Below are 15,036 nucleotides of genomic sequence, written 5' to 3'. Positions count from 1 at the left end.
TTTTAAAGCTTTTAAATCATTTAAGTGGTGTCACAGCAGCTGGGTATGACCTGTAAGAGAAAAAAAATCAGTGAGACCTTCCTTTAATGTGTTCTGTTCCACATACACAAAAAGCTATGGATCTGGAACGATTCCACATTTTAGTGGCCTAAACTAATTCCAACAGAATAGACTTTTATTTGTACTGAATGTTACGCTCGTTGTGTAAACTACACTATAACATACAACTAGGCTTCTCCAATATGTTCCTGGCCTTTAAAGTGGTCACAGGAAGAGGTTATTATTTCAAAATAATATATTTTACTTCAATCCTTAACTCCTAAAAAACTTTTCTTCCTCTTTCATTTCGCAAATACAAAGATTTAAATTTGCATTTCGCATAACACAAAATGATGATGTAATGAAGGCCTAAAACAAAATTCAAGATTTCATATCAATATATATAGAGTGAAGATTTAAATCTTCCTCTTTCATGAAACACCAATCTTGCCCAATAAACTTCAGTCATAATTAAATAAATGCAAATGTAGTAGTATCAGGTCTATTTTAGTAAAGGCAAGTTCTTGCCATTCCTCTCAGTACTCTTTTTAAAAAAGTAATCTATTAAAACCAAAGTTTCTAACACTCACCAACCCCCCACCATTTTTCTAGTAAGGCTGAATTTATTCCATGACATTTTTTTCAAGTTAGCTGTAAATACTCCACCCTCCTCGATTGTGCAACAACCAAACACACCACACAAACACAAGTCACCAAAAAGGGAAATACAATCTAAGAGTTTGAATTTAGGTAAGTTTTGAGCAGAGGGTCTTAGAGCAGTGCACAACCCTATACAAAAGTTAACATTTAATAAAGCATATTATTTCACATTATTACGAAAGGAGACGCCGGAAAGAGCCTGAACCAGTTAAAGCAGCCGCCATCTTAAAATGCGGGATAGAAGTTAGAGCAAGAAAATGAGACTAAACCACCGGAGGTGGAGGTTCCGCTCACTCCCAGAGCTATGAAAAACCCTAGTTTTTTTCCAACTTAAATCAATAATATACTATCAAACCACTCAAGTAACGAAAGAATCTTCCCCAGCAGTGTTATTAAATAGAATGAGGCAAAAATAGGTACATCTAGCTTTCCCTTACTGCCATCGCACCCCTTATCCACCCCCACTCCCCAGCCAAAAGGAAAAGGGAGCTTCCAGAAGGCCTTTTACATCAGTTCCCGGTGTCCCTCGGATAAATAGCTTCGGGTGAAAAGCCGCAACTACAAAATACAGGAAGTGGCAACACTGTGTCATTCCTTCTCCTCCCAAACCCACTTATTCGGTGTAACCTGCCCAGAGTCTACGAAGAGTTTCTACTAGACTCACTGACTGTCCTTCAATGTGCGAGACTTCTACCCGACCCTCAATCAAGTTCGGGACTCCCCAGATTTTTTTTCTCTCCTCCTTTTCTTTCTCCCCCCAAAAGACCTAGATAACCTTGATCTCACAACTAAAGTAAGTTTTCAAGCACCAGGAATAGGAAGCGCCATGACATCTGCTGGAGCGTCTCTCCGCAATTCGGACCCCCACAAGAACTCTTAAGCAGCAAAAAAATAAAATAATAAAGGCGCCTTAAGTCACTCTCCTCCACCCCTAATTTGCACCGATTCCACTGAAGCACACTCGTAACACCTCACTTGCCACAAGTGTTCTCCGTTCCCTAACTTTAAACTTCATTTCTTCAAGAAGTATATCCGCGTTCTCCATCCCCCCATGGAAGTAATCCAAGTAGCATTTTCGGAATTATGCTTCTTTTCCACCCCCACGCTTTCCTCTTGGCCCGAGCCTTCCTTTTCTACTACCACCCCAATTCCCTTGTCCCCGCGGGTTACCTTATTAATCCGTTTCAGCGCCATAGTGTGTGCTTGTCGTCTGGCTCCTCACTCTCTCGGTGTACGCTGAAAGGTCCGGCCAAAACTCTTGATTATCCCAGCGGCGGGGCAGGATTGTCTCGTCTCACACCGGCTCTGCCAGACACAGGCGCCTTTTGCAAAAACGGAGCAGATCAGCACTCGCACAGGCCCCGGAGAGTCCCTGATGAATCCAGGTCCCTTAAAGGCGGCCCCGATCCGGGGTGGGTGGGGTGGCGTGGCGTGGCAAAGCCACCAACAGCCTCTGTACCGTGCTTTCGGCCCGAAGTGGGGGCGAGGGTGACGGGAAGAGCGGAGGTGGTGGCTACAAGTTTAACTTCCCGGCCTCCAGAAAGGAAGAGACCCGGGTGGGAGAGGAAGAGGCGTAGGAGAAAGGGGTGGGTGCGGGGCAGGGTCCGGAGCCCAGCAGAGGAGGAGCCGGGGCCTAGTCGGCGCTATACCGGCGTCACTAGGGCAAAGAAAGGCAAGGGGGGAGGGGGAAGCAGAAGACTCCGGGCGGACGCCGGGCTGCTTTTGGTTTCTGCCCAAAGGTGCGGCCGGGTAAGGGAAGGAAATAAAGGAAGGGAGGCTTGATGTGTCTTGCTGTCCTCGCAGCGAGCTATTCTGTGTCGCCCCTGACGCCACCGTACACTCACTCCGCCTTCCAGCGCGCTCCCGCGCGCGCCCGCCCAGCCACCTCCACCACGCGCCCGTGCTGTCCCTGAGGCTCCGGCTTAGGCGCGAGGACGCGCCCATTCCCCCTCCTCCTCCAGCAGGAGAGGCCGCGGCTTCTCCAGCCTTCCCACCCTACCCCACCGCACCCAATAGGCTGGCCGCTCAAGCCGCCCAGGGCCCACACTACCCCTCTTACCCGGCCGGCCACTGGGCCGGCCTCCCTTCCCTGCCCTAGCCGTCCACACCCACGCGTACAGAGGGGCCGGGGCCTCCCTCAAGCTGCGGCCTCGGCCTCCTCCCCGCGCGGCAGCTGGTGCCTCCCCGGCCCTACGGGGCTCACGCGCACGACACAGCCACAAGATGTCCGCTCTGACGGAACTACTGCCAGCTGCCACGCTCCGCCCCTCCCCCCTCCTCCTGCCTCTTCACCGCCGCGGATCAGTCCGCCAACGCCGCCGTCGCAAGCACAGGACCGATGTGAGGCCGAAGCCAGACGGCTTGCTTCCCACGTCCGGGACCGAGTGAATACGTGCCAAGCCCTTTTCCTTCTCCTTCTCGGAACAGCACCTTCTTACTAAACAGATCGGAGATTGGACCAGGAGGGCGGGGGAGGGAGGCGGATCATGGGCTGGGGGAGGGTAGACGAGTGGCGGAAACCCTTAGACTCAGAGAAGCATCGAGAACCGGAAGGAGACCATGGGAGGAAGGTAAAAGAAGCTGCCGCTGCGCGATCCAGCCCCAAGCCCCTCCCCACAGCGTCCCCCAGTTTCCTCACTTGGTATTGAGGAGACGACTCTCGCGAGAACTTCGTGGCTGGCTAACCGAAGCGGTAGCTCTGCAATGACTTAAGAGCAGTTTTGTGCGCTCTTCTTGACGGGGTTCCGCCCCCAAAATGTACAAGATCTCGCGAGACGCAGTAAGGCACCGGCTCGAACTGGGGCGGGCCACTGCCAGGAAAGCACCGCCCCTGAATGCTTATATCGGTGGTTGGAAGAGGAAATGGAATTCCCCGGACTGGTAAGAGCGCTCGCAGACACAGCCCTCTCTCACGCGCCCAATCAGGAGTGTGTGGTGGGAGGTGCCAAGGATTAATTACCAGATACCTTTAGTCTAGGTTGGGCCGGGATTTTGAGGTTTCCGGTGGAGCAGGTGAGCAGTATTTACTCGCCTGCTTTCCTGGGCTGGTTATTCTATGGGAGTAGGCGCCCCTCAAGATGGGAATAGTAGTTTTAAATAGACCCAGGTTGGCCGCTCATCAGCGCTCCCACGTGCTGAAGTCTAGTGTATCTCTGACACTGAAGGAGCAGTACGGAGAAGAGCAGGGATTGGGCTGAGTCAGGCTCAATTGAGTGGATGGGGCTAGGGCAGTGTGTTAGGGGCAGGGTTTTCACTCGTCTCCGTAATCAGTCGCAGCCATCCGCCAAGGTGTAGATGTGGGAACAAGCTTAAATTCTCAACCTTTAGCTTCTGTTGCTGTGTTTCAGTTCTTGAGGCAGAAAGTGTTGAGACTAATTAAGAAATTAGAGTTTAGAGTCATAAAAACAATACAATACTTCCTGAAATATCCAAGTTGGGAGGTGGGATTTACATGAATAGGATTGGCCTGTTTTAGTCAAGGGTTTAAAGTATAGAGAGGGCAGTTATGCTCTCTAGTGTATCCTTCAGGCAAAAGAAAGACCTTAATTTTTATGAGGAATTTAAAGGTGGGTAAACACTGACCAGCTTAAGGTTTTCTAATATTCCTTAATGACCCCAGTTACCGAAGTGGAGATCTTCAATCACATGGAAAATAAGCTTGTTTTAAAAATACACTTAATTTGAAAACTGTTGCATAAAGTTTTACCTAATAAAAACACGTCAACAATGATGAATATAAGTGGTCTAATGTATACTGTTCAAGTGGTTATGTAGTGTCACTGGTGAAGCACTGCTTCTCAAACTAACGTCCATAGGAACCACCTGGGGTTTTGTTGAAAATGCGGCTTTGATTTGGTAGGGCAGAGGTGGAGCCTGAGAGCCTACATTTCTAACTAGCGCCCAGGTGATACAGATTTTTCTAGTCTGAACCACCCCGTGAGTAGCAAAGCACTGAAGTGCTTACCTCATGGCCTAACTGCTCTTGAGGCTCACCTCTGGCCCCTCCCTCCTCCCTGAATAATCTATGTTTTCTCTCCTAGCTAGCCAAATATACTAAAAGCACAGGACTAGGCATGAAGGTGGAGGGAGGAACCCAGATTTGTTATTGCTTCCCATTTGTTTGATACTGGCCTGGTTATTTTCTGACCCCGTTTCTTCACCGCTAAAGTAAGTAATAATAACTATCCCTTTCTCATAGAGTGATTGTGGGGTTTAAGTGTCATAATATATGTGAAAGGACACGTAGACTCTACAGTGTTGTATAAATGTCAGTTATTAAAGTAACCAGAGAGACATTAACTGGCCATAGGGTGAAACATGTATAGTAGTAGTAATGGCCACGCCTAGTAATCCCAGCACTTTGGGAGGCTGAGACGGGTGGATCATATGAGGTCAGGAGTTCGAGACCAGCCTGGCCAACATGGTGAAACCCCATCTCTACTAAAAATATAAAAATTAGCTGGGTGTGGTGGCAGGCGCCTGTAATCCCAGCAGCTCGGGAGGCTGAGGCGGGAGAATCGCTTGAGCCTGGAAGGCGGAGGTTGCGGTGGGCGGGGATCACACCACTGCACTCCAGTCTGGACGACAGAGTGAGACCCTGTCTCAAAAAAAAAAATTCCTAATATATATGGAGTTCTAGAGTATCCATGCTCATAAAGGCAATGGATTGTGTAATCACAAACTCATTTTTGTTAGGCACTAAATAAAGTAAATTCATTGGTTGATTGGGCTTTCTGTTTATACATGTTTGTATTTCCATTAGTGGATTTACACTTCTGCTCATGTTTTGCCATGGTTAAAATCAAAAGAAACAGCCTAGAAGCATTTTGATGCCTTAGGATAAAACAGGCTAAGATTAAGTCAAATTTTTAAACATTATTCACATACCTGTTGTTACAAAGAGCCCACTTTACAGTGGCAAATAAAGTTAAAACATTTTGATTCATTTAACTTACTTGAATTACCATCGTAGAAATGTCCTCATTTGAAACAAGAAAGGAAAATAATCATGTTTTCTATATTGCAATCGGAAATATGCTAAAAAGAAAAAAATTCGGGCTGTAAATACTGAAAGAAAAATTTTTAATAGGCCGCGGGCGGTGGCTCAGCCTGTAATCCCCAGCACTTTGAGAAGGCAGACGGGTGGATCACGAGGTCGGGACGAGTGACCATCCTGGCTAACACGGTGAACCCGTCTCTACTAAAAAAACTACAAAAAACTAGCCGGCGAGGTGGAGCGGGCGCCTGTTCCCAGTACTCGGGAGGCTGGGCAGGAGAATGGATAACCCGGGAGGCGGAGTTTGCAGTGAGACTGAGACTGGCCACTGCACTCCAGCCTGAGGTGACAGAGCGAGACTCCTTCTCAAAAAAAAAAAAAAAAATAGAAATTAATAAAGGTACAAAAATGTTGAAAATTTAAATAACTAAAAATAATCCCTTCCTTAATACTATTTTGAAGTCCTAAAAACTTTGTAAATATAGTAGATTAGATTATCTTGCATGAATTGACATAAAACATGAGAAAATACAAAGGATCAAGAAAATTAAAGCTGGGCTGCTGGCTCACGCCTGTAATCCCAGCAGTTTGTGAGGCCAAGGTGGAATGATCACTGGAGCCCAGGAGTTTGAGACCAGCCTGGATAACATAGGGTGACCTGATCTCTACAAAAATAATGAAAAAATTAGCCTAGCTTGGTGGTACACGCCTAGGGTCCCAGCGATTTGGAAGGCTGAGGTGGGAGGATTGCCTGAGCCTGGGAGGTTGAGGCTGCAGTGAGCTGTGATTGTGCCACTACACTCAAGCCTGGTGACAGAGTGAGACCCTGTCTCAGAGAAAATTACTAGTAAATGGGCAATTAATCTACTAATTTGAATAATGGTGGTGTGCCAGGGTCTTAATATTACATGAATTTTTCAGTGAGGCCACATTATTATAATAACTTGAGTAAGGGGTTAATTAGAATGTACCGATGCATATAATTATATAATTAACATAAATTATATATATTTATGTTAATATTGTATCTATGTTTTCATGTATCTTTAACTTTGTTACAGAATATTATAACTTGCTAAAGACACTGGCTCTAGTACAGTGTATACCATTTTATTAGTTTAATTAAATTGTAAATGTTATGGTCCAGATTTTATATTCAGAATGCTCATTTACATATTCTGCCTGGACCAAGTAATTTGGAGCCCAGGTCAACCACATGTTATTTTACATTGCTTGCACAAAATTCAAATTAATTTCTATATTTACCAATTCAGAACCTCATTAAGTCAGATTAATATGGTTTAAGAAACTGTACTTTATTTCATGCTAAGAATATCATTTTGGCCTTAATAAGGTTTTTGGCATGTAATGAACCATGCACAAATCTTTGAGATAAAATAGAGCATTTTCCACACAAAATTTATATATATACACAAATGTTCAGAGTAGGGCTATTCTACTTTTTAGTAGAAACAACTCAAATGTCCATTAGCTGATGAATGGATAAAGAAGATGTGATATATTTGTATAATGGAATATTATTATTATTATAAGGAACAAAGTACTAATACATGTTACAAAATGTATCTTGAGGCCGGGCGCGGTGGCTCAAGCCTGTAATCCCAGCACTTTGGGAGGCCGAGAAGGGCGGATCACGAGGTCAGGAGATCGAGACCATCCTGGTTAACATGGTGAAACCCCGTCTCTACTAAAAAATACAAAAAACTAGCCGGGCGTGGTGGTGGGCGCCTGTAGTCCCAGCTACTCGGGAGGCTGAGGCAGGAGAAGGGTGAAACCCAGGAGGCGGAGCTTGCAGTGAGCTGAGATCTGGCCACTGCACTCCAGCCGGGGCCACAGAGCGAGACTCCGTCTCAAAAAAAAAAAAAAAAAAATGTATCTTGAAGCCTTAAAACATTCTGTCAAGTGAAAGAGCCAGACACAAAAGGCCACATACTGTTTGACTCTATTTATATGAAATGACCAGAATAGTGCATTCTGTCTTCCAAAAAGTTTGTTTACTTACAAATACAGGTAAAAAGAAAAAAAAAAAAAGAAAAAAAATCTTTGTAAGACTGCTTTTGGTGTAGGGTGAGGCATGATAAAGAGATTGCCATTCAGTTTGTCAATCAGTGATACTTAGGTCTGAACAGGCAAGTGGGAGTCTTTCAGGTTTCGGACAAAGAATGTTAATGTGGTAGAAATCTGTTGATAGACTCACTCCTATTTTTCTATTTATGTAAAAAACATCGAATTACTATTATGTGCTAGACACAAGATACATAAACAAAAGACACAGATGTCACCTATAAGAAAGTCTTCTGAGGAGACCAGTAAGCATCAGACAACATCATAGAGTGGGTTCAGTGACATAAATGTGTGCACAGAGCACTATTAATGTACTGAACTCAGCTGGGGGTGGTCAGGGAAAGTTTCTCTGAGGAAGAGAGTTGTATTAAATGAAAAAAAGGGAGCAAGGCAAAGTTGGAAAAAAAAATTGTGAGGGAAGCTCCTAGGCAGGGGAAACAGCATGCAAAGTCTCAGAGTTGACTTGCTAAGTTTTTGAAACTAAAAAAACTTTGGCTGCAGTATTGGGAGGTTGAGGTGGCGGGGGGAGCGGCAAGGAGAGAATGAGAAGACAGAAAAGATGAGGGGACAAGACAGATTTGAAAGACATGACTGGAGATCTTGAGGGCCTTTTATTCCGAAGGCCCTCAATGGGATGGGATGGAGGAATTGAATTTTTAACAAAAATGGCTTGATCAGATTTTGATGGCAAAAAGATTACTGTGATAGCAGTGTTGAAGCATGTGCCCAAAGTATGTATTGGGATGGAGACTAGAGGCAAGAAAAACAGGATGTCAGTGAAATAATCCAGAAGAAATGTAAGAAAGATCTGAAATAGTTGCACTAATAAGAGATAGTACAGGAAATAAATTTAGTTTATTTACTGGGTCGAACTTGCCTAAAAAATATTTCGGGAGGGATTCTCAGTACAGGAAGTAAATTTAGTTTATTTACTGGGTCAAGCTTGCCTAAAAAATATTTTGGGGGGATTCTCCCTCCAGTTACTTTTATTAGAATGTTACAATAAAATCAAGCCAGGCACAGTGGCTTATGTATGTAATTCCAGCACTTTGGGAGGCCAAAGCGGGAGGATTGCTTGAGTCCAAGAGTTTGAGATCAGCCTGGCCTGTGCAACATGATGAAACTGTGTCTCTACAAAAAAATGAGGCGTAGTGGCATGCGCCTGTGTTCCCAGCTACTCTGGAAGCTGAGGTGGTAGGATCCCTTGAGCCCCGAAGATCAAAGCTGCAGTGAGCCATGATCGCACCATTGCACTCTAGCCTCGGTGAAAGTGAGACCCTGTCTCAAAAAAAAAAAAAAAGTTTATAGAAAAAAAAACCGAAATGTGATATTTTAATACAATAACTTGAAACATAATAGTATGAACTTCCTATGTTTTTAGCTCTTAAAGAACTATGAAACTAAAGTTTACAGTGGAAACACATGCTACAATTTTTTTTGCAAATCAAATTTCCTCTTGAAACTCAAATATAGGACTAACCGCCACATTTCATTTCTTTTAAATTTGGCCATGTCTGTACTAACTGCTGTGATCTGTGTCTCAGTTCTCTTACCACTTTACTAGAACCTTTGGGAGACTTTTGTTCATTCGTTGACTGATATCATTTTGTTTTCATGTGGCCAGAAAAAAGAATTTATTATCTATTTCTGTTCCATCTGCCTAAGACAAAATACTGTTATGTGTTGCCAACAAGATCATAAACCTAAATAAAACACAGGCTCTAAAATCTCATGGTAGTACTTAGTATAAGTGGGAATCAAGGTGACTGGGACTGGGCTTACAGTAATTATAGATTACTAAAATCACAAAATGGAAAAAACTTCATGTAGAGAATTCAAAGAATTTAGTTTAATGTAGATAGAGATTATAAAAATCCTTTTGTCACATACCTAAAGTGGAATTTGTTAAGTTTGACCTTGTGACTTTCAAGTCAAGAAATGCTAGGCAGGTAGAACAGATAAATTAATAAACCTGATTCTGACATGGAAGTAAAAGGGCTTTAAAGAGGTTAGAAGCATTTTAAGGTTTATTCCCATTCTGGAACTCAGGACATAATTTCTTATAGAAAAGTAGTTGTGCCTGCAGGTCAGTTCACAAAAGGCTTTAAACCCCATCCTGCCTTTATATATTACACTTATGAGAAAATGCTCCATAGAATTCCAAATTGATACAGGAGGACCGACCTACCCCTCTGCCCATCAGAATTCCTGTGGCTCAGGGCAAGTACTGAAGCCAAATAGGAAGAATTGACTGAGGGTAAAATCACATTTTGAGTGGCTGGATGAAAGCTTTGGAAAGTTGGAGAATGGTGGTCAAGGAATCTGTACATTTAGCCTTCTTGAGTGGCACTGTATGTTTTGGGTTAGTGCTGGGTTACCTTTTCTTTTTTAGTGCCAAATCCATTAATTTACATTCCTCTCCACTGCCATTATCAATTGCTTCCTAACAGAAACCAGTAAACTTTCTTTCCCCTCCTTTTCTATGGAGAAGAGCAGTTTCACAAGATTCAACTTTTCTTATACTTTTGTTCCTAAAATAAATATATACCCTGTTAAGTTTCCATAAGGGTTTTTATTTCTGCAAGTATGACTTTAGTGTTTATATATGATTATAAGCAAGCAGCTAGCAGGGAAACCATGGGTAAAGGGTTAAAAAACTCATTTGATCCTAGTTTCCCTCCCACCACCACTTCAGCCCCCAGCCCCTATCTAACAAATTAGACCCAATAGAAAAAGTCACAAGATTGAGGGTCGGGTGTGGTGGTGCATAGATGTAATCCCAGCACTTTCGGAGGCCAAGGCAGGGTGGATTGCTTAAACCCAGGAGTTATAGACCATCTTAGGCAACATGGCAAAACCCGTCTGTACAGAAAATAAAAAATCAGCACGGTGTGGTGTGCACCAGTAGTCCCAGATACTAGGGAGGCTGAGGTGGGAGGATTACTTGAGCCCAGGAGGTCAAGGTTTCAGTGACCTGTGATCAGGCCACCGCACTCGAGCCTGGATGACAGAGTGAGACCCTGTCCAAAACAAAATGAAACAAAAAAACCGAAGATTCAACTTTTTTTTTTTTGTCTTGTCTCTTGTTTGTTTTGAAACAGGGTCTCTCCATTACCCAAGTTGGAGTGTAGTAGCACCATCCTGGCTCACTGAAGCCTCTGCCTCCAGGGCTCAAGCAGTCCTCCCACCTCAGCTTCCCAAGTAGCTGAGACTACAGGCATATGCCACTAGGCCCGGCTAATTTTTGAACTTGCCTACTCAGATTCTTTCTCCTTTTCCATGCATCTCTAATCCCCACTCTCTCAGGATACCCTGATGGCTCTGCGGGTATCCTTAGTGTTCACTTATCACAGTCTGCAGAATCAGCATTCTAACAAATATAAAATATCTTAAATTACAATGAGGAAACTTCATTATGAGTAATAGTAACATGTAAAACAAATACAATCAGCCCTCCAGATCTGTGAGTTGCACATCCATGGATTCAACCAACCGCGGATCCAAAATACACGTTTTTAATTGCATATTTTCTGAACATACATACTTTTTTCTTGTTACTGTTCCCTAAACAATACAGTATATTTACAGAGTGTTTATATTGTACTAAGTATTATAAGCAATCTAAGGAGGATGTGTATAAGTTATATGCAAATATTATGGCATTTTATATCATGGATTTAAGCATCCTTGGATTTTGGTATCTGGGAGTGGTTCTGGAAACAATCCCTCATGGATACTGGAGGATGACTATAATATGAAGTATATTAGGGATAAACATATAAAGACAGGCACTCAGAGGAAGAGAATCTGGCTTACCAGCAGACATGTAATAAAAACATGAGAATTTCAGTTGCCTGACATCTCAATGTAAGCCAGATATGTGCTTGTTAGCTGCCCAAAGAACCTATTTCAGTTTAACCCTGAAAGAAAGGAACTGTTGTCTAGCCATAAAGCAGTTACCTTTTCCTCATTCTACCAGTCAGACCACAGCTACATTGTTATATTTTTAACAGCTTTATTGAAATGTAATTGACATACAATAAATTATACATACCCAAATAAACAGTTTGTTAAGCTGACATACATATATACCCATGAAGCTCACCAAAATCAAGATAATGAACTTTATCACAAGTTTCCTTACGCTCTTTTATAAATCCTTTCTCTTGTTCTTCCCCCACCCCTGTCTTCTTATCCACAGGACACCTCTGATCTGTTTTCTGTCATGGTAGATTAGTTTGTATTTTCTAGAACTTTATTGAAGTTGAATCACAATACACCTTGTCTGCCTTTTTTCACTTAGCATAATTATTTTGAGACATATATTGTCTCTCAGTAGCTCATTCTCTTTTATTGCTAAATAATGTTCCATTGTATGTATTTGCCACAATTTATCCATTCACCAGTCAGTGGACTTTTGGTTTGTTTCCAGTTTTTTTGGGGGGGGGACTGAGTCTTATTGTCACCCAGGCTGGAGTGCAGTGGCACAATCTTGGCTTACTGTAACCTCCACTTCCCGGGTTCAAGTGATTCTCCTGTCTCAGCCTCCCGAGTAGTTGGGACTATAGGCGCCCGCCTCCATGTCGGCTATTTTTTTTATTTTTTAGTAGAGATGGGGTTTCACCATGTTGGCCAGGCTGGTCTCGAACTCCTGACCTCAGGTTATCCGCTCGGCTCGGCCTCCTCAAGTGCTGGAATTACAGGAGTGAGGCACTCCACCCAGCCTGTTCAAATTTTTGTCTTATTACACATAGGGCTACTATGAACATTCTGTATAAGTGTTTATATGGGCATATGTTTTAATTTCTCTTGAGTAAGTAGCTTAGGAGTGGAATAGCTAGATCATATGGTAGATATGTGTTTAACTTTTTAAGAAACTGCCAAACTGCTTTCCCAAGTGTTTTTACCACTTTATGGTCCCACAAGCTATATATGAGTGTTCCAATTTCTCCTGACTCGTAGGGTTGGTCTTTTCAATTTTGGCCGTTGTAATAGGTGTGTAGTGGTATTTCATTGTCATTTTAATTTGCATTTTCCTAGTGACTAATGATATTGGCATCTTTTCATGTGCTTTTTTGTCATCCACATATCTTCTTTGCTGAAATGTCTGTTTTTTTCCTCATTGTTTATTGTATTCCTTTTGCCAGTATTTATTTACAGGTGACACATATGGGAGTGGCCTTAAATTTTTTTTAACTAATAAAGTCATAACAAGGTAACATATACCTGAAGGAATATGAAAAAGCATGACAAACTTTACGAGATAGCAAAATTTAAGGTTTCACTATATAAATCTGAGTATTAGGTCAATTTTTTGTGTGTGTGGGTTTTTGGGTGAAACCTGCTAGACAGCTTCTAAAAGAACAGTCACACTATATCTATTTTTTAAATTATTAGCTAGCAGAACCACCTCAACCCATATTGACTAGTCCCTAAGTGACCTCCACAATTAAGAGTATAGGCAGTAGTGTGATAGAACTGGCTTGGAACAGCTTACAAGGGTCAATTTAAAAATTTTAGGAATTCTGCAGGCTCACTGTTAAACACAGCCATTATTAAAAATTAATTAGAGAAACTGACAATTGTATTAAAATCTATTAAATAAAGCTCAATAATAAATACTCAAAACTCACTTCCTAGTTTATTCTACTACAGACATACCTCATTTTATTGAACTTCATGGATATGGTGTATTTTACAAATTGCAAGTTTGTGGCAGCCCATATTGAGCAAATTTGTGTTGCCATTTTTCCAACAGCATGTGCTTACTTTGTTAGTATGTTTTAGCAATAAAGTATTTTTTAGTTAAAGTATGTACAGGCCAGGTGCAATGGGTCGTGCCTGTAATCCCAGCATTTTGGGAGGCTGAGGTGGGAGGATCGCTTGGGTCCAGGAGTTTGAGACAGGCTTAGGCAACACAGTGATCCTGTCTCTACAAAGAATTTTTCGGCAGGGTGCAGTGGCTCACACCTGTAATGCCAGCACTTTGGGAGGCTGAGGGAGGCAGATCACAAGGTCAGGAGATCAAGACCATCCTGACTAATACGTTGAAACCCCATCTGTACTAAAAATACAAAAAAATTAGCCAGGCGTGGTGGCGGGCGCCTATAGTCCCAGGTACTCGGGTGGCTGAGGCAGGAGAATGGCATGAACCTGGGAGGTGGAGCTTGCAGTGAGCCGAGATCGCAACACTGCACTCCAGCCTGGGCGACAGAGTGAGGCTCTATCTCAAAAAAAAAAAAAATTTTTTTTTCTAAAATTTTCTATAATAGCTGTAGTCCCAGATATTTGGGAGGCTGAGGTGGGAGGATTGCTGAAACCTGGGAGGTTGAGGCTGCTGTGAGCCATGATCTTGCCACTGCACTCCAACCTGGTGACAGAGCAATAGTCTGTCTCAAAAAAAATGTTTCTACAGTCGTGTTAGACATAATGCTATTGCACATTTAATATAGTGTAAACGTAACTTTCATATGCACTAGGAAATGGAAAAATTCACACGAACTAAATCCACAATATCTCTGAGGTATGCTATACCTTTAACTGTGTTCCGTGTTTTTGTGGCTATGTCTAGTGTATCTACATGGTGGAAGTATTACAGTTTGATAGTGTGCACCTCTTCCCAGCTCTGTGTTCAGTGATGTTCTTTGGCAACATGACACAGTACCACATAGGAGTACTTACCCCAGGGAAATGTGCAAACACCACAGATCAGATCTCTGCCTGCTGCTCCCTAATTCAGACTAGTTGTTAAACATTTTTTTACCAGCACCACTTGTGATGACATGACCCTTCAAGTTGACTGACTTCTGTCAGCAGTACTGAATAATCGAGGCATCAGTCAGATGGAGAGTTTACCTTTGTGAGACACTTAACTCTCAAAAAGAAATATTTCTGTTACAGAATAAAGCTTTAACACCTAGTTTTCTTGGTGTTCAACGTTTTCCTTACTTCCAAATTCTCTAAGGTAGAGAAAGGCAAAGTCTGACTACTGGATAAGGGGGGATACTAATACAGTAGTTCTGTGGTCTCAAGTAAAAGCATAAAATGTTCCATTTGAAGTAGAACTAGAAAGGATGCTAAACAAAACTGTGCTAGGCAAAAAAAAAAAAAAAAAAAGAGAGAGAGAGAAAAAGAAAAAAAGGGAAAGGCAAATAGCTCTATCTAACCAAAATTCTATTCATGTGAGGGAGCAAAAGACAATGCAAGAGGAGAGTTTTTTCTCATGCCCAAATCAGCTTTTTTTTTTTTTTTTTTTT

The 15,036-nt window shown here is 42.5% G+C and overlaps 1 protein-coding gene and 1 long non-coding RNA gene across 5 annotated transcripts in view; one reads left to right on the top strand and one right to left on the bottom strand.

Annotated features, from left to right (window-relative positions):
* UBE2D3 (ubiquitin conjugating enzyme E2 D3) overlaps positions 1-3,568 on the bottom strand; it is a 34,685-nt gene extending 31,117 nt beyond the window's left edge. The window contains exons 1-2 of one of the 3 annotated variants that reach the window (XM_017877082.1): positions 3,338-3,568; positions 1,870-2,021 (exon numbers count right to left, since the gene is read on the bottom strand). In XM_017877082.1, the coding sequence (XP_017732571.1) occupies positions 1,870-1,893 (24 nt within the window). In that variant the 5' untranslated portion in view covers positions 1,894-2,021; positions 3,338-3,568. Of the gene's footprint in view, positions 1-1,869; positions 2,022-2,817 lie in introns of all 3 variants that reach the window. The other 2 variants (XM_017877080.1, XM_017877081.1) reach the window with 2 other exon arrangements.
* The window catches only part of LOC108532811 (uncharacterized), a 20,954-nt gene continuing 9,407 nt past the window's right edge, over positions 3,490-15,036 (top strand). For both annotated transcript variants that reach the window (XR_001886559.1, XR_001886560.1), the window contains exons 1-2: positions 3,490-3,579; positions 4,740-4,866. This is a non-coding gene — a long non-coding RNA (uncharacterized LOC108532811). The remainder of the gene's footprint in view (positions 3,580-4,739; positions 4,867-15,036) is intronic.

The sequence above is a fragment of the Rhinopithecus bieti genome, unplaced genomic scaffold (genome assembly GCF_001698545.2).
Source record: "Rhinopithecus bieti isolate Rb0 unplaced genomic scaffold, ASM169854v2 scaffold_9690, whole genome shotgun sequence".
NCBI lineage: Eukaryota > Metazoa > Chordata > Mammalia > Primates > Cercopithecidae > Rhinopithecus > Rhinopithecus bieti.
This window is presented reverse-complemented; position numbering and strand designations above follow the sequence as displayed.